The sequence below is a fragment of the Panthera pardus genome, unplaced genomic scaffold (genome assembly GCF_024362965.1).
Source record: "Panthera pardus isolate Hobbes unplaced genomic scaffold, ASM2436296v1 HiC_scaffold_7, whole genome shotgun sequence".
NCBI classification, from domain to species: domain Eukaryota; kingdom Metazoa; phylum Chordata; class Mammalia; order Carnivora; family Felidae; genus Panthera; species Panthera pardus.
In genome coordinates, this window is record NW_026527002.1 from 49,405,845 (window position 1) to 49,428,912 (window position 23,068).

The following is a 23,068-nucleotide window of genomic DNA, read 5'->3' on the forward strand; positions in this document are numbered from 1 at the left end:
GGATCATTTCAGTATATCCTGCCAAGTAAAGATAACATTTCCCCATTTTTTAAAAGGACAGCAAAATGCAAAAGAAAAGCAAACAAACAAACAAACGTCTCCAGTTTTTAAAAAGAATCTGAGGGTCAGAGAACCTAGTGGTTCACCGACCTCCCTGGTCACCTCAGGAGAACAGCCGTGACCACCTGAAAATGAAGACTGAAGCAAGAAACGACACCAGCTAAACTAGATAAATAGGAAGTAACCAAAACAACACAAATCTTGTCTCCGTGGAGTGCCTTCTTGATTTACAACACATTTTCGCATAAATTATCTCATGGGATTCTGACAAAAAATCTTATGAGGTAGGCTTAACAATTATTAATAATCTCATTTTACAAATGAGACAGAGGCTATTCAGGAACCCTAACTGACCTGCCTGGGTCCCCAGCTTGGCACTGATGGAGCTGTGACCAGCACCTACTCAGCAGGCTCTTAGGCTGCGCTGTTTTTAAAAGTTTTTTTTTTTTTTTTTAATGTTTTATTTTATTTTTGAGAGACAGAGACAGAGTGTGAGCGGGGGAAGGGCAGAGAGAGAGAGTGGGAGAGGGAGACACAGAATCCGAAGCAGGCTCCAAGCTCCAAGCTGTCAGCACAGAGCCCGACGCGGGGTTCGAACCCACAAACTCTGAGATCGTGACCCGAGCTGCAGTTGGATGCTTAACCGACTGAGCCACCCAGGCGCCCCTGTGTTGTTTCTATGTAGCCCTGTGCCCAGGCATGCGCAGTAAGCAGACGTAGGTAAAGAGGACATTGAGCTAATAATTAAACGCCAATATGTATCTTTATCTCAAAAGATTTGTATATGAAAATGTAAATAGTTAATTTCCTGCTATCATGACCGCTATAAAGTGAAGGACAAACATCAAATAAGAAAATTAAAGACTTGATAAGAGAGATAGAAAGAAACTTAAAAGCACAGAAACTTTTTAGATTGACCTTAGGCTAGAAATGAGGGGCAGCAAGCAGGTAATATATAGACCTGAAAAAATAAGAAGTAAACATCTGGATCATTAAGCGCTATTCTGCAACAACTGAATAGGAAAGGAAGGACAAAACAATGTTACAGAAATCAGCAACTAAAACTTGTGCGAAAGTGCTCTAAATTTATATCGTCTGAAAACATGACTCAAAGAGACATAATCACAGCCTATAAATATCCACCGAGCAACAATATATGTGGAAATAAAGTAAGTGAATTATTCACACCCATAGGTTTGGATCATTTCTCTTTGTCCAGTTGTCTAAGGAAGACAATGCTCTACCCCTGAGCTGGTGTCACCCTCACAGATTAAAACAGCCAAGGATATGCTTAAGGTGAATCCTGCCAGAGAGAGCCAGGTGCAGGGTTAAAAAGAACCACAGGAATGGCCTCCCATGGTTCTTCACTCTATTAGACACTGCATCACTCAATTGATGATTTTCATTTCTCCCTCACTTTTGAAAATGAATACAGAATAGAATCAAATCCAGGAAGTCTCTTCGTGACTGGACCACTTGATTGGAAGAAAAAACGGAACATGAACAAACAAGTATGGTATAAAGTGCTCTCTGCTTTGGCATTAGGAGATAGCATGGTACCAAATCTCCTGAAAGACCTAAAAGTTTGCAAAGTCAAAGACACTGGATCAAGGATCCTTGTATCAAACCTGTCATGGACGCCCTTGTGCTAAGGTCTTCCCATTACCGTAAGGGGGAGTCCCGTTTGTTTTACCTTGAGATCACGTTTTAGATACAAAAATATGTTTTTAAACCATGGAGAACTGTGCAAATAGAAATGGTTGCAAATTAATATCATTATTAGGACTCGCCCAGATGCAATGCTTCAAAAACACCATTTCTCACAAATATTTTTCTGCATGATAGTGTTCTTCCTTTTGAAATTTTCGAGGTTTCCTGATTAAGTCTCATCATCTCCATAAGCCACAAATCATTTCAAAAGACCTATCTGTCCCAGTACGTGGGGGCAATCAAAACCGTTTGAATCACAGCAGAAATGATGCTGGGCGGGTCCCTGCTGGGTGTACAAGAGCGTGAGTAGAGTGACATTTAAGACACCAGGAGCTCTCTAAACACAGCATGCTCAATTTGTCCGCAAACCAACCCAAGACCAAGCAATTTTTTTCCCTTTGTCTCCCCAAGGACATTTTTTTTTCTAGTCTAGTAGAGAAGCTGCTCCAAATGTGAGTTTATTTATCATCATTTCTTCTGCGTAGAGAGGGGCCTAAGATGATTTGACAACCAGATATTTTGTCCTTAAGTAAGCAACAGTTCCTTGTTAATATCATAGCAACAAAGACCCTGAGTTGTTCCTCGTTGGCATCTTAGGACATCGTCTTAAATAAGATGTTCATACCACCATGCCCTGCACTGCTTGACTGTAAACCAGAAACAAGATGGTACACATTCAGTACAGGCTGCTTGCAATGACTATGGATGGCCAGTGGTGTGAACTGGTGCTTGGGTTCTGAGGGAATCCCCAGAGAGTGCTAAACTAAAAAAGACAAGCCTTTTCTACAGGAATACCTGGTGCTTATTTTTTAAGCTCATAGCAATGGTAGCTCTCATGCTTCTCAGTCTTCTTTTCCCCAGAGAGTAGTCCAGGAGCATTTCAACTGAAGCTGGGTCTTTGTGACAACAGCACCTCCAAGAAACTAAAGACTTCTGCTTAGTACAACATATAAACCCAGTAGACTTTGAATAAATGCCATTCAGTGGGGGTAGAAGGTGTATATATCCCTATTTACACACATGCACACACATACAATATTAAAGTAGGCGGTGTTTTCTCCATTACAAATGCAAAGGCTATAGAAAACACAAATTGGGATGCAGGTGTTGTCTCTGCTGATGTCTTACAAGGAGAAATTACCAGAGCTTTGGCCTCTGTTGAATGCTTTCCTGAGTTGGTGGAATTTGTGAAATCTGCAATATTAACATAGAATTACAGAAATAGGAAACAAAAAGCTGGAGTCTACTGGGAATGACAAGCTCAAGATGAAATCAAGTGGAAAATCTGGCTAACTAAAAGTGACATCCTTTGTGCTGGAATTTTTCTATCTGAAAGCTTTAAAAAGGCTATAATTATTTTGGGTTTTCAATTCAGCCCTTTCCAAACTAAGCCTTCTAGTTTCTTCATTGCGCCATACCGTCCCTCCATGTGAACTCAGGTGTCTGCCAAGCTTACCATTGAAGCGGTAAATTCATACTGGTTTTATACCCAGATGCATTATCCAAGGAATGGTAAGCAACACAACTTTTTTGTCCTCTGTGTCCAGGAAAACAAAGGGATATTTGTACATCAAAACTTTTATCTTGTGCACAGGCTCAAAATACAGGCTAAATAAGTCACCCACAAGAAGAGTCTGATTAAGACCAATAAATCATTTCTTTGCAAGTTAGCGCTTCTTCTCCCTGGAGAAGCTAAGGAATACAAGAACTTAGACCTACCTTGTGGCTTTTGGGTCCCAAATCACAATGTCTGCATCTGATCCCACCGCGATTCTTCCTTTTCTTGGATAGAGATTAAAGACTTTAGCTGCATTTGTGCTGGTAACTGCCACAAATCGATTTTCATCCATTTTGCCACTATGCTGTAAAACAATCCAAGAAAGAAAATGCATTTGCTTTAATGACCATATGCTTAAAAATCTCCTATCAATTAAAGTGCAAGATTTGCCTCTTAAAACTCAACAGAACTGTAGTTAATTTCTTATATTGGGGAGCATAACACATCTGTGGATACTGGTAGGTCTTAAATTATCACAATGATAATGATGGGGATGATGGGGTAACACATGGAAGCCTGAAGACAACTTTTCAAAAACCTATCAGTTTAACGCCCACCCCCCACTAATTGCCCCCATCCTTCCCAGAATCACACAGACAACAGCTAAATGTTAGCAATAGTGGTTTCAATTTTTGTTTAGAGTTTACTACTGCCACCCACTACAATTTTAATCTGGCTTGTTTATGGCAGACCTAAAATGTATGAGATGATCATGTAGACAATACGAAGAATATGATAGAGTTAAAATAAGACAGACCTTTAAATCAATGACAACACTTCTAGAAAGAGGAAAAAATCAATTCAAGAGGTTAAATTTTGCGCTATTGAAATGTACATGAACCAATAATCATGGACAGTCTACTATAAAAGATTTTCATATGAACAAACTTTGGATAAATGTGGTCTCTCTAAACTGATATGATTTGTTTTTTTTTAATGTTGAGAGTTTATCCCTATGCACATTTATATGGTTAGAAGCATTCTTAAGGGTTATTTAATTATCAGTGTGTCAATGTTTCACAAAATGACGAAGAACCACATCCTGAGAGTAATATTCCCATGAGCAAACCCCCTTAATGTTTCATAAAGTAACAGTTCCTGGATGCTATTAAGAAATAGTCTATCACTTTGAAGTCATTTATGCACTTGATGTAGTATGAAAGTTTGCTGTAATGCACATACTCATTGTAATAGCACAAGTTCAGAGAAAAAGGTTGAAACTTCAGCAAGAAAATCTATGCAAACAGGAAGAGCAGAAGAGTCATCTGGGTTGATTAGAGTTTGGGTAGAGGTGAAAAGGGCTGAAAGGATGATTAGCAGAAGATAGGGCTGTCAAGATGTTTTGAAGATCCTCACATGTAAATTAATTGTTCAAATATCATCCCATAAATAATGGAGGATATTGAAGGATTTTGGAGAAGAAAGCATGAATAGTCCTTTGGCTTTGGAAGGCAGCTCTGGTCCTAAACTATAGCATAGGCCGTAGCAAATGAGAGACCGGCAGCAGGGGCACCAGCTGTGAGACTACTGCAATAGTCCAAACAAGGGACGGGCCTCAAACTAGAGTAGTAAACACGAAGATAAAAATAAGGAGACATGTTAGAAATAGAATTGACAAGAACTGGTAAATAATTAAGAGTTAGACATGAATGGTATGTGGAGGGGATTCTGAGGTGTGAGATATGGTTAATGTGTCATCTAAGGGAGGGTTTCTGAGAGATGGGTGAGAATGGTGTGACAATGGTGGCCCCAGGGGTAACCAGGCAAGTCTCCCCCTGCTGATCTTTACGACTGCACATGTCAAATGGCTGGACAGGTTGACATATGGACATTTAGCCACTTGATTCTTCTCCATGCTCAGGGAGAACATTTTAAATTGTGGGTATTTACAATAATCTCTGGTTCTAGACTTTGGATTATTATTTATGTGACTTTACACAGAAGTTTCAAAAATATGATATTCAACGGTCCTCAAAAAGAGACATCCACAAAAATTTCATGAGAAAGAAAAATTTCTCCTTTATTATGAACATAATAAAAATCCTTCATGTATTTTCAGTCATTCCAAGTGTCTACACCAATGACACATGAGGAACTGGGATTCAAAACCATGAGAAATCAAGTAGAAGGGCTATAACATTTCACTGACTTGGAGAGTAATCCTCCTGGTACCCAGTCTAAATTTACCTCCTAATGTCTGCATAATGATGCAATGTATCTTCTGAACTAAATTATGTGAGAAGAAAATTATTTCTTATTGTTACCCTGGAGGAATGGGGTGGCCGTGGTCACGGTGCTGCATTCCGAGTCTCCACTGTAATAAAAACAATCAAAAAGCCTTTCTCTGACAGTTTGCAACACTCTGATCCTGAAACAAGCCAGATCCTGGTGACAGAGTTCAGCAAAACAAGCTGGGTCCCGTGAAACTCACCACGCCTTTTTCCCATATTACTGACATCCGGTCCTCAACACCATTCACCCCATTGGGAATCTTCGTGAAATCATCCTTCCCAAGAGCTTTCTGGCAGGTGTTGAAAGTGCAGTGGTCAGTTCCTGTTGTGGTTAGATCACCACTGGAAAAGAAGAACACACCAGAGTGTGTGATAAATACATAAAAGACGTCAAGAGGAAACTACCAGAACTTTCCGGTTCTCCTGATGCTCCTCAACTGAAAGTCAGAAAACTGCAGTGGAGAACGAGAAGCTGTTTCAAGTATGTTTCATCCATACTCATCTGTATTCTAGGAAGCTTTTAGAAAATAAGACCCTTACAAGAAGCCTGATGCACCATCACGTGCAGGCCAGAAAAACTGGTTCCAGGCTCCCTCACTTGTAGGTTCTGTGGTTATGAGTTTGTTCAGTGCTCAGTTTCTTATCTAGAAATTAGTGATGACATGTACTAGATGACAATTATATTAGGGTCACTGGCAATAACGTAAGGGAAAATTCCTTGTGAGTAGAGCATTACACAAAGATGAGCCTCAGTGACCCGCATGGACAGAGGCAGCTCCTGCCCAAATGGCAATGTTGTGATGGGCAGGCATGTGACAACTGGCTGAGGATGTTCGTGTCACCAGCAACAGATAGCCTGCTTTGACTTGCGAATAATCTCAGAGATGTACCTATACAGGCACATCTGGTTCTTGGGTTACAGCAGCACAGAAAAATATTCAAGAATATGTGAATGATAGAAACAAAGCACAGTGAAGAGACCCGGTTCTATACGGGATAGAAAGGGCAAGGAAACAAGTAGAAGAGAGTCAAACTTCAGTAAAAATTATGTGATTTCTCTGCGTCCAGGAGAGATTTTGACACCATATCATAATTAAGCCACTGCTCGTTGGTCTCAGGTAAGGGAGTCCCCAGCACCTATCATGTCAAGTAGAGCAGGACACTGGAGGTCGATGGAAGGTCAGATGGTGGACAAGATGTCCTACATTCAAATCTGAGACTCATCTAACACCTTATTTTGGCCAAACACTTCACACCCATCTGCTCAAAGATTACTTAGCCAATAGATTCATGAGGAAGTCAGGCGTTGATGGGTCTGGTCGCAGGGGTGGGCCCATAACATGGTGGGCTGCATGGTGCCAGTCTTTATGCCAGTAGTGAGTGCCATCTGTGCCGAGACTTGCCGCTATGGGTTCTCCATAGACCACTTTCCCTGGAAATTTCAAAGGACACATTCAGTACTTTAATTTGCTCTCAAGAGAACCATCTGACAAACATAAATATTAGTCTTCTCTGGGCTAGTGAGAGATGATAGGAATCCCAAACTAGAATTTACCTTTTGTGAACAGGATTTAAAAATTAAAACTACTGTTTGGGCACCTGGGTGGCTCAGTCGGGTAAGCGTCCAACTTCGGCTCAGGTCTTGATCTCACAGTTTGTGTGTTTAAGCCCCGTACCGGGCTCTCTGCTATCAGCACAGAGCCCGTTTCAGATCTTCTGTCTCCCTATCTCTCTGCCCCTTCCCCATTCATGCGCACTCTCTCTCTTGCTTGCTCAAAAATAAACATTAAAAAAAAAAAAAAAAGAATGATACCTGGTTTAAAAAAAAAAAATTAAAGCTACTGCTTATTGAGCATCTACTATGTTCCAGTCAATGTCCATGCGTGTTGTGGTAGACGATTATATGCTTTCACTGATACTAGGCTTGACCACGTGGCTTACTTTGGCCAATTAAACATGAATGGAAGTAACATGGGCTGCTTCCAAGCAGAAGCTGTTAAAGCCACAGTGAGTTTTCTTTCTGACCTTAGACTATCAGAGACTGCTTCTTCAGTTGTCCCTCAGGATGAAGAGAATATGGAACAGAGGTAGAGCCGACCAATGACGGACACGAGTATGAATGAGAAATAAATCTCTGCAGTTATAAACCATTGATATTTTAGATGTATCTGTTAGTGCAGCATGATCTAGCAAATGCTGGCTGATATGTGTGCCATTCTAATGAAAGGATCTCAAAACCCTACCGGGGAAGTGCGATCATTATCTCCATTAAAAGATGAAGAAAAAGCTTGTCTTTTAAATAGCTTCTGTTATTATAACAGAAGTGAAATGACTTCTGCACAGTTGCATTACATGTACTCCACATGCCATCAATGAAGTGGAGGAGTCAGGATCTGAATCTGGGCATTTTTCACTCCTAACTTCTGTGCTATACCCCTGATGACAATTACCACATGGTCATATGGAGTTTAACCACAGTATATCTCTACTGCAAATACACCGAGAATCTCTTCACACCCTTGAGAAAAAAACAAAAAACAAAAAACCTCCTCCAAAAACTTATGTTAAATAGAAAGAACACTCAGATAATATAATTGTAGCCAGCAATGCATATTCTAAAAATCATGCAAATGAGGCCATCAAAAGCAAACGGTGTTAGAAAAGCTAATAGTGCAGAGTAAATTTGAATTTAAAATCAGAATCCTATCTCTGATTAGCATTTGTTGGAATAATAGATACACCGACATCAAGCTGATCATCCCCAAGCAGCCACAGAGGTGAACGCAGAGTAAACAGATCCTGGCACACCTAACTAGCTCACTCTGGCTAGTCAGTCACCGGATTTCAGCTCAAATCCTCGATATAGAACTGAAATTAACTCATTTCTTCAGAGAGTACTGACAGCGGATGGCCACCAGTTGCTTTCGTCCCGTACTACTAGAATGTAGCATCCTATTACCTCCCAAATCATCTCTTCCCGCTTTCCTCTTGCAAACCACGAAACAAGGCTTACTGAAGCCTAACAAACCTTGCTTCTTAAGTAACCAAGTACCAAACATGGTCAATAAAAGTTATGCCCCAAGATAGCCATGGCTAAGATCTTTCACTTTCATCACACACACACACACACACACACACACACACACAGACACACACACACACACACACACACACACAAACACACAGCACACACACATGCTGAATCCCACCCGCATCCTCTTGCCTACTGCCCTGCTCCCAGGAAAGAAGAAATGCCACTTGTATCTCGTTCTGGTGTGTAGAACAAGAAGCAATCCTTTTTCATGTGAACTAAGAGGTAATGTACTATTTGCTGGAGGGATAGAAAGATGGACCCAATATCTGACTTGCAGGCATGTAGTGACCTTCCTATCCCAAGAGAACATACAGATGCTCAGACACTGAAAAACTCAGAGACTTGATCTGCAATCAGTTTACAAACTGTCAACTCAGGATTTTCCGTGGTGCTTCATCATGTGGGAACGATTCTTATCACATGCTCTATTCAATCATTTGGCCCATCAAGGTGAGATGGGAACACAGTTTCAAAGTTCTACAAATTTATTAGCTCTCAGGAAAAATTAAAAGCGTCAGCAACTAGCAGGAGTCTGCCAGGACTGTTTTGAAACCAGATGACATGTAATCTCCTTGGAAGGCTTTAACACCTTTAAAATGTGACAGGCCACTGTGTTGGTATACATAACAAACTCTTCATTAACTGGGCTATTTCCAACTGTCTCCCCATTCATTAAGCATCTGCAAATATATTAAAAAATTAAATAAAAGGTAAAAATTCCTAACTACTCTACCTTCTATTTCACAATGGTTCTAAGACATTAACAACAACAACAACAACAACAACAACAACAACAAAACAGATAGTATGCAAGAAGTAAAAAAGGGAAGGAAAATGAAGGGACTGGGTAGTTCGTAAATTGGAGAATCACACTAGATAATTTAGCATAATTGTGGGCTTTATTAGATTTAGGCCAAAAATAAAATAAGAAAAACAAAAATATCTAACATCTTATAGCACTGCAAATACAGTTGGAAATTCACGTATCTCATTTGGCTTTCATAGCAACCCTCAAGCTGGTGTGACAGATAAAGCATCTGATGCTCAATGAGACAAACTAATTTGCCCAAGTCACACAGGTAGTAAATGATAACCAGAATTAGAATCCTAGTATCTTGACTTATCGTACATACACATTGCGTTACCAGGAAAAGTGTTATTCTTCATTTCTTGGTTAAGAGCATGTGTTTTTAAATGTTTAAATCAACCACAAGGTCTTTGTGGTTGTGGCTGGGAAATTTTCCAATTTCATTTACTGGTGTCATTTACTACGCTTAGCAGGTTGGTAATGAAAAGTGCTATATCTGTCCTAGTCTGGTGCTCTCCTGATTACATTTGAGGCACATGGTTTCAACAACTCTCCGGAGATAGGGCATCTTCGTCATTAATCTCCTCCCACTGTCTCAGCAAGGTTCACATTGTATCATTTCCTGTCTACCCATACAGGTTCTCTCTTTCTTTCTCCATCGTTTGGCCCAAAACCAAAAAAGTCTCTGCACTTATGATGCTATCTCCTACGTTAAGGACTTCTGCCCTCTAAGAGATTCTAAAGATTTCCAAATGATGAAACATGTCAAGGCATTTATCAGATGAAAGTGATAGAGCAGATGTTCACACCTTGTCTAGATTTGTGAATAGCACTTAGTCAAGTCCCAAGATCTGTTATAAAAGGTTGGAAAATGCAGAGAAGCCAGCACAGGTGGCCCGGAGTAGAAGCACTGGCTACCAACAGAAAGCCAAGCACATCTATAAAACTATTTTTTTCCTAGCAAGAAGGATAGAGTATAACATTTCTGGGCTCTGTTTTGGTTCAAAATATTACATTTACACAGAAAGGAAAACACTGAGAAGGAAAACACATAGAAGCAACATAATAGAGTAGATCACACAGATTTGGGTTCAAATCCTGATTTTGCTACTTTTTAGACGGCGACCGTATGCAAGATGACTGATTGTTCTTAGTCTCAGTTTTTCTCCTCTATGAAGTGGGGTCACAATGTCTCTCCAGTGTGGCAATTTTGTGAGGATCAAATACATCAATATATATGAAGGTACTTAGCATCTTCTTGGGACTCTGGGTTCACTTCATGTTATGGGCTGGATTGTGCCCCTTGCCAAAATTCAAATGGTAAAGTCCTAACCTTCAGTATGTCACAATGTGATTGTATTTGGAGGGTCCTTTATAAAGGTAATTAAGTTAAAATGAGGTCATTAGGGTAAGCCCTAATCCAATATGAGAGGGGTCTTCTAAGAAGAGGAAATTTGGACACAGATACATACAGAGGGAAGACACTGTGAAGGCACAGGGAGAAGATAGTCGTCTACAGACAAAGGACAGAGGTCCGCAGTACATCCTTTGCTGCCCTCAGAACCAACCCTGTCAACACTTTGATCTTCTAATCTCTGATACTGTAAGAAAATTTGTTTCTGTCGCTTAAACTGCCCAATCTGTGGTACTTTGTTACTGCAGCAAATACATTCCACAAATGTTAGTTTCCTTATGGTTACACAATTCTTTTTAAAAAGTGTTTTAAAATGGCCAATCTTCAACTGCTTTGCAGTTGGTCGTAAGGTAGATCACCTTGCTCTAAATTTAAAGGCCAAGGGAGTGTTTAGATGTTCACGTACAAAAAAAGAAAGCCTGAGATTCAGATCACCTTGATTGAGCTGCATATTAATCCTTCCTTAGGAACAGCACGGGTTACTAAGCATCAGTAAAACATGCTTGTGATAAGATAACAAGATCTGACTTACTCTTGTTCAGCTCTAACAAACAGCGGTCAACTCAAACACAGAGAGAGAGAAAGGCCCCTGGATGGACCTTTCTCCCCATCTTTTAAAACACAAAAGGAATATGGCTGGGCAGGGGGAGGAGAGGTAAATAACCCAGAGTTTAAATAAAGACAGAGTTTAAATAAAGTGGAAAATAAGACATTTAAAACCTCTCTGTAATAGAAGTTTATATTTTACAGCAATAAACTTGGAAAGTAAAGCTTTCTCCAATAAGGAAAGCCAAATCACACCAAACAAACAAAAAAACCCCAACCACAGTGTAGCCCAGTTCACCATAAGTTACTTGAGGATCAAAATTAACTTCATCATTTTTGCAAATCCAATGCCTAGAGCCCTGTGACTAGCATATATCTGGTGTCCAATAATTTGGTTTTCTTTACGTAAAAAGTATAAAGAAAACATTTTATTAACAAATTCAGATGAGAGTCCTATTTGTACCCTATAGTCAGGAATATGGATACAAAATAGAGTTGAACTCTATTGAGACGAGTTAAACTGGAAACTAAAAAAAGGGATTAAAAATTTCAGTCATAGTTGGGAAATAAATTATAACAGATATGCATAAGTAGAACATCAAGTAAGTTCTGAGAGAAGTCACCACCATTACAAATAAAGCACCAGAAAAACAGTGAATCCATGTTCTATTGGAAAGGGAGGGGAAGGTAAACGATATATTTTTTTTGAAAGGCCATTAATAATTCCAGATGCCAATATATGGAGAAAAGGAACGTGTATAACCAAAGCTACTCAAACCAAAATAAAAAGTGTCACTGAAGCCAATGGCACATATTGACACATACACTATTTGGACAAAGACTGCAGTGAGTGAAAGCGGTCTGGGGCCGGGCAGATGGGAACTTCTATATGTGACACAAATCCAGCTGGTTGGTCCAGCTTTATGTGTGGGGTATGAAGCAAGGGCAGCAGATTCTGCTTCTAAAAGAAAAAAGGATATCATTCTAGGTACAGCCTTCTGGTTCCCTTACCTCATTTTTGCAAAAGTGGTTTCTCACACGAAGGATGAGAACTAACCTAGTTCTGGTTACTCAATTTAGAGGAACTAAGACTAGAAATAAGCATGAAATTTAAATTCCTTGCAAACTGTCAAAAGCAACTCCAATTTCAATGGCTTGCCCATGACATTCTTATTCTTTTTCCTGTAACCCGCGTTTTGCTTTTTATCGCAAGTGTTAAAAGAAAACATCAAGGTATGAACAAAGGGAAACCTCAGGCTTCAAGTTAAAGTTGGTGGACCGAATGTGCATTTCTATCTTTCTTCCCAGTTCACACCCAAACCCTGGCAAAGCTGTACAAGAGATGGCCCATACCCACAACTGCTCTGAGAATGAAGGAGGGACCGGGGCTGGCCAGAAGTCTGGGTAGATTTTAGGAAGACAGAAAGCAGAGAGATGGCAATAGCTTTATGAAGAAAAGTAGAGGGAGCCTCCACTATAGCTTGAACTCAAAGTAGAGGAAGTCATGGTGAGCATTTTTCCCAGGGTGGGAAGGGCACTTGGCACCTCTTTCTCTTCTCCTTCTGGAATGGCCATAACGTGAATGTTGTTTTTGATTCTTTCACTGTGTTCCATAATGCCTGTTGGCTTTCTTCACTCTTTCATTCTTTTTTTCCTCTTTAGTCTTCCCACTGGGTAATGTCCCAGGTTCTATCATCCAGCCCTTGATTCTTTCCTCTGCCTGGTCGAGTCTACTTCTGAAACTCCCTGTTGAACTCTTCAGTTCAATTATTCTATTTTATTAACTCTAAGATTTTTGGGTTTTGTTTGTTTTTTGATGGTTGCTATTGCCTTCATCAAATGTTTTGTTCATGCCCTGTTTTCCTAATTTCATTTAGTTGCCCGTCTGTTTCTTGTAGTTCACTAAACTTCCTTAATAGGATTATTCTGAATTCTTTGTCTGACATTTCATAGGTCTCCATTTTTGTTAAGGTCAATTGTTGGAGCTTTATTAGTTTCCTTTGATGGTATCATATTTACCCAATTTTTTTGTGATCTTTGATTTCTTATGTTGGTAGTCTGCACATTAGAGTAATTGGGGTCCTCTTCCAGACCTTACAGGGTTGCTTTGACAGAGACAATTCACCAGTCCGCTCAGTTTGGGTTTCTGAGTGTATCTGCTGGTAATGAGTCTGGGCCAGTGGGGGCCAGCTATTAAGGTCTATTTTTGGCTGACGCAACTGTTTGGGTTCTGGGGACAGGGATGGGGTGTGCCACTGGCTGAGGACAGTTGGTTGGATAAGACTGCTGGCTTGGTTCTCTACCCAAGTGAGGCTGTAGGATGGGCTCTGTGGTTGGCCTGAAATCTGTGGTCAGCCTTCCTAGATGGTCAGGATACTATATTCAGAAGCCAGTGGAACTACGACTTAGCTTCCCTGCCCTGGCAGGGCAGCAGGCCTGGACTCGAGGCCATTACAGCTCATTGTCTGAGGGTCCAAATCAAGCCTGGGTGTGCGCTGAATTCTCTGTCAGGTGAGGCTACTGGTTTTACTCTGCAGGTGGGGGAAGCCACTGGCTGTGCTCTCTGTTCAAGTGCCACTGTAAGGCTGTTGAATGGGCAGAGCACCTTCCTGTGTGCTCTGGTTAAGCTTTCTGGTTAGACAGGCTAAAGACTGTATTCAGTGACAAGTGGGGCTATAAATGAGATTCCTTGGCCAGGCACAGGGGGCAAAGTAGCCCTAAAACTGGTAAAGCTTTCTGTTTGCTGCCTTAACTCATGCCATACTGCACCCCACATTCCCTGGCCAAACAGTGCCATTCATCGGCTTTGCTCGGCAAACTATTGCTTCTGTCTGCTCTTCTCTTGGTCTGAGAGCTGCTGGACCACACAGCTTCCAGGTGTTTTCTACGCCATTCCTCTCGCCAGATGAGACCAGAAGACACTCTCCACAGTGGGTGGGGTTCTGTCACAGCCCCACTGCCTGCGCAGGAGAGGTTGGGGCCACTCGAAGCTATTCTCAATTTCCCAAACAGGCTCTCTGGTTGCAAGGGGCCAGGAGCTACCCTCAGCCTTGGCTATGAATTAATCCCCTGCCTATGCACAGCATGGGGAGCCTCCATGCGTGGTACTGGCTCAGGTCTACCTGTCTACCTCTCGGCTTGAGCACTGCTGGGCCACACAGCTTCCAGGAGCTGCTGCCAGCCTGTCCCGTCAGGCAGGGTTGGAAGGCAGTCCCTCAGCAGGTGGAGTTGTGACTCAGCTCCTTGCCTGGGCATGAGCGAACTGGGCTCTAGGGTCAGCAAACCTCCTTGCTTACAGATCTAAATCAGGCAGATCTGCACCCCACAGAGGTCCGTGGTCAGAGTCAGAGTGTGCCCCCAACTTGGTTGTACAGATGAGTCAAGCTGCTGTTTGGGACTATTACTTGGGTACTGCAGGTACGAATTCTCTGTCAAGATCTGAGTGCTGGCTGCTGCAGCCCTTCCCTTCTTTACCACAGTCAGATTCCCAACAGTGAAGCCCTGCAGAGTCCCCTGAAATCCTCTTTTCCCCCTGGAGGAACCAGAGGCCCAGGGAGACCTCTACTCATTGTCTCTACTGCACTGGCCTGGGAGTGGCACAATGCGGTCAACATGTAGCCACTTTTCTTACTCTTGTTTTTTTTTTTTTTTTTTTTTAACGTTTATTTATTTTTGAGACAGAGAGAGACAGAGCATGAACGGGGGAGGGTCAGAGAGAGGGAGACACAGAATCTGAAACAGGCTCCAGGCTCTGAGCTGTCAGCACAGAGCCCGACACGGGGCTTGAACTCACGGACCGCGAGATCACGACCTGAGCCGAAGTCAGACGCTTAACTGACTGAGCCACCCAGGTGCCCTTTCTTTTCTTACTCTTGTAACGCAGTCTGTCTTGGTCTGTGAGGTGCAGGGGGTGCTTCAGCCTCAGCCCTGTGTTTGGGATTCTCTCAGTGGCGTCTTATCTTTGAATAGATGTTAGCTGTTCTCGTGAGGGGGAGCGAAATCAGGAATGTTGCCATCTTGGTGCCGTCCATCCAACTACAGGTTTCTCTTTTAATAATGATAAAAAATGACACACTGATGATAACGCTTTAAATAAAAACTTCAATGGAAGGCCAAACACCAAAGCCAATTAAATACGAACCTGATATCTGCATTTCCAAACTCTGTAAATCAATTTCTTCTTGAACAGAGTGGAGAAAATGGGAAAAAATTGGGGCTTTGGGGTCAGATGGACGTGGGCCTGAATTCCAGGTTTAACACCTACTAGTAAGTGATATTGGGCTTAATTTACCAAACTTTTCCAAGCCTCAATTTTATCAGTCACAAAACTGATAAAACTTAGCTCAAGCATTGTTATGATAATTTAAAAAGATAGCATATATCAAAATGCATTAATGACAAAACATATAGCAAAACAGGAAATGATTTAAGACATCAAAATATGTGCCAGGGACATATTAAGCACTCAACAAGTAATGTTGGTTGTTATATCATCAATGACCATCATGTTGCTCTCTTCTGGGTAGATAATTGGCAATTTAATAATAATATCCAACTTAATAGCATTGTACTGTTAGGCTACTACAATAAAGAATTAATAATTGGATCTCGTTCGTGCTTCCTGGAGCAGTGATTCTCAAACTTTAATATGCATATGAATCACCTGGGGTTGCAGTTATAAGTGTACATTCTGATTCAGTGGGTCTGGGATGGGCTCCAAGGCTCCGAATTTCTAAAGAGCTTCAGGGGATGCTGATGCTGCATTCTAGGGACCACACTCTGATGGTAAGGCCCTGGTGATAGAATGGGCTGGCAAAGGTATTTACAGATAGGAAGTGTTCATAGCATAAATCTATAGGCTGAATTGTTTCTTATTTAAACATGATAACAATGAATAGATGTGTATTGTTCTTTTGTGTTCAGAAATTATGTTAGATAATAAATGAATAAAAGGTCAGTGTGGTCCAAAAGTGCTTGTCGCTCTATACTCCCCAGGAACCTGCCCTTGGGTTGACTGATACAGTCACCATGTGAACAGTTTAGCATCATTTATGTCCAACCCACTCCCTTCTCCCTCTGGGTTCCTGCTTGATCACATGTGAGAGGTCGTATGCCAGGGGGGGGGGAACCCTCTTATGCCAATTTATTCTGGACTTTTGCTGCTTCTGACAGTGGTGCAATAGAGGATTTTCACAAGTGTTACTACAGTAAGTCTGACCCAGCTAAAATATCTGGGTTGACATTTTAGATATCTCATTTACAACCCCTTTGGAAAGGGATTTACCAGTATCCAAAAAGTACGTCTGAGCATTTACCCTTTGAACCAGGAGTCTTACTTTTAGGACTCTACTCTGAGGATTCTCTTCTGTGGCACAGACTAGTGGCGTCCCACAGATGTCCGTGTCCTCATCCCTAAAACCTGTGAATATGTTATCCTACATGGCAGAAAGGACTTTGCAGATGTGATTAAATTAAGAACTTTGAAATAAGGACTTTATCCCGGATTAAACGGGTGGGTTCAATGTAATCCAAGGGTCCTTGAAATAGAAGAGAGGGGCAGACGAGGAGAGCAGAATGATGCAATGTTCTCCACCCACCACTGCAGCTTTGGAGGTGGAGCAAGGGAAGTATGAACCAAGGAATGCGGGTGGTCTCTGGAAGCTAGAAAAGGCAAGGAAAGGGATTCTCCCCCTGGAGAGTCCGGGAGCCTCCGGGAGCTCCGGGAGAGAGTAAGCCTCCGGGAAAGAGTAAGCATGGCTGACAGCTTGGTTGTGGCACAGTGAGACGTGTGTTAGACTTCCGACCTCCAGAACTGTAAGAGAACACATTCGTGTTGTCTTAAACTATGAAGCTTGTGACAATCTTTTATGGCAGCAACAGAAAACTAATATACCGTCCACATATAAAATAGCACATGCATAAGTCCACCACTGTGGTTTCATACGAAAGAGCTAAAGACTGACAACAGCTCACGTATCCATCAGTAGGGGAGTAGTTGAGCAGATACAGCGACATACTCTGCACCTGTAGGAAAGAATGATGAAACTCTCCATACCTAAGGTGAGCTGACCTTTAGGACCTATTTTCAAGCAGGGAAAAAAAGCAAAATACAGAACACGAGGTATACTATTTTACCTCTCAAGTAGGAAAGAAAAGAAAAATAAGAATATGCATATATTTTTTTAATAAAGAGAAACACGTTAGAGGTAGGTCGGGAAAAAAATAATAAAAATAATTACTAATGGGGATATAGGATGAAGGTGCTAGGGAAGGAAGCAGGACTTCTCTGAGAATACTTTTTTTAAATTTATAATTTTGACTTTTGGACCATGTAAATGTTTTACATATTCAAAAAATAAAATTCAATTTAAAATTTACAATAAAATGAAAATGCCCACAGTTAAGTTTAATAGTTTTCTGCCTGTGATTTATTCCAAAACATTTTCTAGACTTTTACTCTGTGCCTAAGGGAATTCTATCCCAGTACAAAATGTATCCCTTAGATCAAGAAACTGTTTCCTGACAGAACCCTCAAAATTGCAGCTTGATAGTGGATTAAGATTGACAATTTCCACTGACTTTGCTATTTTTTAAATCATATTCTGACATTATGGACCTGACTGACAGGAAGGACAGGGTACATGATTTACAAAGCAAATTACAGAACAACCAATTCCATAGAGTTGGCAACAGAGCCACCTGGTGGCAGAAACTAGCACTGTACCTTTAAAACCGCAGTGCTTTCTTTTTGAACTGCTGTGCTCTTTTATACTGAAATTCTATTGCGGAAGGCGAGCAGAGAGAGGTAACCAGAAACGGTTGGTAGCCCCTATTAAGAGCGCCTGTGTGAAACTGAGTTTACTCTTCACACAAGACATCAATGGATTACATTGCACAAAAATCCTGATTGAACCTTCATGTGATAAGAAGCAATTTTGGCAAAACTAATTTTAGAGTTAAAGACATGTCAAACCTATTCTCACAATCCATATTTTAAAAATACGGTCGGTTTCAGTGTTGAGAAAAACAACAACAAAGAGCCAGGAGGATTTATAAGACTATTTCTGATTTCCTGGTTTTTAAAAGTGAGATGGAGGGGCGCCTGGTTGGCTCAGTCGGTTAAGCAGCCGACTTCGGCTCAGGTCATGATCTCGAGGTCCATGAGTTCGAGCCCCGCGTCGGGCTCTGTGCTGACAGCTCAGAGCCTGGAGCCTGTTTCAGATTCTGTGTCTCCCTCTCTCTGACCCTCTCCCGTTCATGCTCTGTCTCTCTCTGTCTCAAAAATAAATAAACGTTAAAAAAAAAAAACTATTAAAAAAAATAAAAATAAAAAAAAGTGAGATGGCAAAACCACTAGCACATCTTAGGAAGGTCTATTATTTTATATGGAAGGGGGAAGGACTTGGTTTTAAAACCTTAGAACAGGGGCGCCTGGGTGGCTCAGTTGGTTAAGTGTCTGACTCTTGATTTTGGCTCAGATCATGATCTCATGGTTTGTGAGCTTGAGCCCTGCATCGGCCTCTGTTTTGTTAATATGGAATGTGCTTGGGATTCTTTCTCTCTCTCTCTCTCTCTCTCTGCCCCTCTCCTGCTCACACTCTCTCTCTCAAAATAAACTTTAAAAAATTAAAAAATTAAATTAAGTTGTAAAATAATTGTCATACAAACACTATTTGGATAATTGCTTTAATAGCTACAACACCCAAGGTGCTATCAGACAAATCAACTCAACTCTAAAGATATTTGCTGAGCAACTACTCTGTACCCGGCACCGTCCTGATTCAGGTCCTAGGAGGGATAGTGGTGATGCCCCAGAGACAGGTAAGGTTCTTTAAAGTTAACTGGAGAGTCTGCATTCAGCCATCAGATTAAAAAGTGGGCTGCAGATTAAAGAGGGGGGACCTACGGCTGAAGGAAAGGTCTTGAGGCTCCAAGGACGGTAGAGAAATGACCCAAGGCAGAGAAGCAGTCATGAAGATGAACAAAAAGAAGGGCAAAAGTGGACATGCGTGAGATGGAGGAAAACAGAAAGGATGCTAATAAAAAGGGAGGAAGAAAAGCTGCGGAAATTCACCTGCAACCTTCTCATAAGCAAAGCAGGGGCTGCAGTCGATCTACGTCCCTCTTCAGCTACTACTGAGTTACAAGTGAGGGTCTCGCTCGGGAATTACCGTCTCTCCTTGCATCGGCTATCACCTTTGCTGCAGATTTGCTCATCACGTGCACGATGTAGAGAGGGCAGTTCACAGCGCTGGCTATGGTGATGGCTCTCAGTGTGGCCTCTGCCTCCACTGCTTCCGGGCGGCACAGCTCATGGCCCTCAGGGCCTGTTATCCCCAATGCCAGCATCTTCTTTGCTCCCTAGAGAGACAGCAGAGACAGACACATGTGCAAGGAAGGTTTACTAATGACAGCTACCATTATCTTATTGCAAATTAAGTACACGGCCAGGCTTTCAGACCTGTTAGGAAGAGAGGTGTGTGTGTGTGTGTGTGTGTGTGTGTGTGTGGTGTGTATATTTGGGAAATATAATTTTAACACTCTGAGAGTATATGTTAGTTTTTCATACACACATTTCACAATTACATTATTTTGACTGAAAAGCTAAAAAAGAAATGAGGCTAATTCTAGTCCCAGTCTTATGACTGGTTTAGTATAAAATAAAATAAAACCAAACATTCTAACACCCAATATTATTAAAGTGTCTTATGTCACATTATTGCAATTAGTTGTGCTTTTTGCTGAATCATAGTCCTCACTGCCCTCTGTTCCACTACCAAATGATACTGGACCGTCATTTGCCCTCTCCAAAATATTACTTCTTCCTTACAAAAAAGGCAGGAAATCAACACTGTGACTGTTGGTAAATGGTAAAATGACTGGCCAGGTGTCACACTGAGGAAGCAGAAGAGTACCATTTAAACTCTGGTCTAATTGAGTTTACGGCTCATGCCCGTTTCTCATGATCCCTGACTGCCTCACGGCCACCCAGCCTCACTCTCACCGACTTAAATGGGAACCGAGCCTAGGAGGGGAAAAAAAATCAGCTAATATGAAGGGTAAGAGACAGCTCTTAAAATCCTGCAGATGGTGTCCCTTCGGGCATTAAGAATGGAACTCACAGAAGAAATAAATAACATCTAGATTCCTCCAGAGCACATTTTAATACCCAGTTTCTGAAAAGAGTGGGGCTTTAAACAGCACTTAACACACTGCTTAAGTCATCAGATCCCGCTGATGTCCACACTTTGGCATTCTGAACCAGCAGGAGGAGCTACTTCAAAAAAAGAAGAAAAAAAAAAAAAAAAAAGAAAGTGCTAGGACACACAAAGACAATTGTTTGTTTGAGAAACATGTTTGGGGTCTGATAACTGAGTTGAAAAAGGGAAATCTTCATTCCCTTCATATACCACCTGAGTAAAAGTCAGAGCATGGAGTTAAGTAAACTGAGTCAAGGGTTTCCAAGCCACAGAACATTAGTTTCTGGATCTCCATTCTTCCAGTGCACCGAATGAGTTCACCTACTTGGGTCCCATTGTCTTCAGCTTCAGTCGTGGCCATTCTCATTTGTGGCGAAGCTCTGGGATGCTTACCTCCGCAATCAGGTCTCCGTTTTCCGCGTGGACTTGAGCAATTGCTCCGATCTCCTTGCACTGAGAGAAGGCGGCATACAGCTCCTCGTCCCTCACCATGTACAGGTCTTTATAGGCCATAAACATCTTGAAAGAGTTCACACCTTTGTCTTGGGTAAGGATTTTCATTTCTTCTTTAACCTAAAGGGGAGCAGTAGCCAAACACACACACACACACACACAGTCACACTTTATTACTATTTTTTAAAATGTTTTATTTATTCTTAAGAGAAAGAGACAGGGCATGAGTGAGGGAGAGGCACAGCGAGAGAGGGACACAGAATCCGAAGCAGACTCCAGCCTCTGAGCTGTCAGCGCAGAGCCCGATGTGGGGCTCGAATTGACAAACCGTGAGATCATGACCTGAGCCGAAGTCGGACACTCAACTGACTGAGCCACCCAGGCGCCCCATACAATGTCACACTTTAAATAATAATATTTATTATTATTATTTTATTTTATTTTATTTTTAATTTTATTTAAATTATTTAAATTAAATTAAATTTATTTTATTTTTATTATTTTATTATTTATAAATTATTGTTTTGTTATTATTTATTAATAATAATAAATTTCAAATTTATTTCAACGTTCTCTTCCACGTTCAAAATGCTGCATTCAGAAGAGAATTAAGTAAAGTAGGGACAACAGTCTAATTCCAGAAAAAAAATGCAGTTAAGGCCTTGAACTCCCCCCACAGGTGAGAACTCACTTCATCTGATGAATATTACTGGTATGATACTTTTAAATCAGGAGAGAGTTCATAGTTTTCCCAAAGTACTGCACGTCTTTACTTGTATGTAAAATTCTCAGCATCTATCTCCTGATGGGAGGAAATTATTTTAGAAAATGAAAACAAAGCCACTTGGCAGTAACAGAAGCAATCATGTCTCCAGGAGGAATCGAAGCTCACGTAAGGTAAAGCTTTGGGCTCAGATCTGAAACCCACAGGATGGGCTCTCAGAAGGAGCAGGTAGACGTGCACTGAGCCACAGGCAGCTGCTAGGAGGTGAGAGACTCTGGACCGGTCGGAATCCTCAGGAGCCTTCAGGGGTGCCAAAGGTAAAAGACAAGATCAAAACAAGCTTAGTAACCGCCGTGCGGGTCCAGTTGGAGTCGCGATAAAAACTAATAACGTCAAAGAAAAAATTGGTGGATTTGAGCCGGTAAAATTGTTTGAATTTCTGTATGTTCACACACACATGCACGCACACACACACATGCCAAAACACGTTCTAGGCATAGGATTATTGTTCTTAGTTGTTATCCATCAACTTAAGAGAAGCTCTAACGGTCCAGGTAAAAAATATTACCAACAATTCAAACAGTAAACACGAATGACTAAAAACATGAAAAAATGTTAACCTTTCTGCTGATTAAAAAGTGCAAAATAGGGGAGCCTGGGTGGCTCAGTCGGTTAAGCGTCCGACTTTGGCTCAGGTCATGATCTCGCGGTCCGTGAGTTCGAGCCCCGCGTCGGGCTCTGTGCTGACAGCTCAGAGCCTGGAGCCTGCTTCTGATTCTGTGTCTCCCTCTCTCTCTGACCCTCCTCTGTTCATGCTCTGTCTCTCTCTGTCTCAAAAATAAATAAACATTTTTAAAAAATTTTTAAAAAGTGCAAAATAAAACAATGCAATTTTTTCTATTGAATCAGCAAAGTTTATAAATGACTCTATTACATATTAAATTACTCACTCCCATTGTTCTTTATTTCCTTACTGGTTTTTCTTACTTTTCTCTATGGTGCTTTATGGTCCGGCACATTATGTATTTACTGGTTAACGCCTTCCCCCACTAGAATTTCAGCCCCATGAAGAACTGGAAATAACACTGAAATGCTGACATGGTCATCACTGAAGTGATGGAATGAGCTCTAAGATATGTTAAGGAACAACAGCAAGGGGCAGAGCATGATATAAAGTGCCTCGGGTTTGTTTTGTTTTTGTTTTACTTTTCTACAGTGTCAAACTTTCTACTGTGAGTCTATTATTTTCACGGTCAGAAAAAAAATGCCT

At 41.3% G+C, this 23,068-nt stretch overlaps 1 protein-coding gene across 2 annotated transcripts in view; it reads right to left on the reverse strand.

Moving 5' to 3' along the window:
- The window catches only part of DPYS (dihydropyrimidinase), an 80,272-nt gene that overhangs the window by 39,757 nt on the left and 17,447 nt on the right, over nucleotides 1-23,068 (reverse strand). For both annotated transcript variants that reach the window (XM_019467885.2, XM_019467887.2), the window contains exons 3-7: nucleotides 21,015-21,194; nucleotides 19,593-19,782; nucleotides 6,835-6,991; nucleotides 5,760-5,901; nucleotides 3,490-3,632 (exon numbers count right to left, since the gene is read on the reverse strand). In XM_019467885.2, the coding sequence (XP_019323430.1) occupies nucleotides 3,490-3,632; nucleotides 5,760-5,901; nucleotides 6,835-6,991; nucleotides 19,593-19,782; nucleotides 21,015-21,194 (812 nt within the window). The remainder of the gene's footprint in view (nucleotides 1-3,489; nucleotides 3,633-5,759; nucleotides 5,902-6,834; nucleotides 6,992-19,592; nucleotides 19,783-21,014; nucleotides 21,195-23,068) is intronic.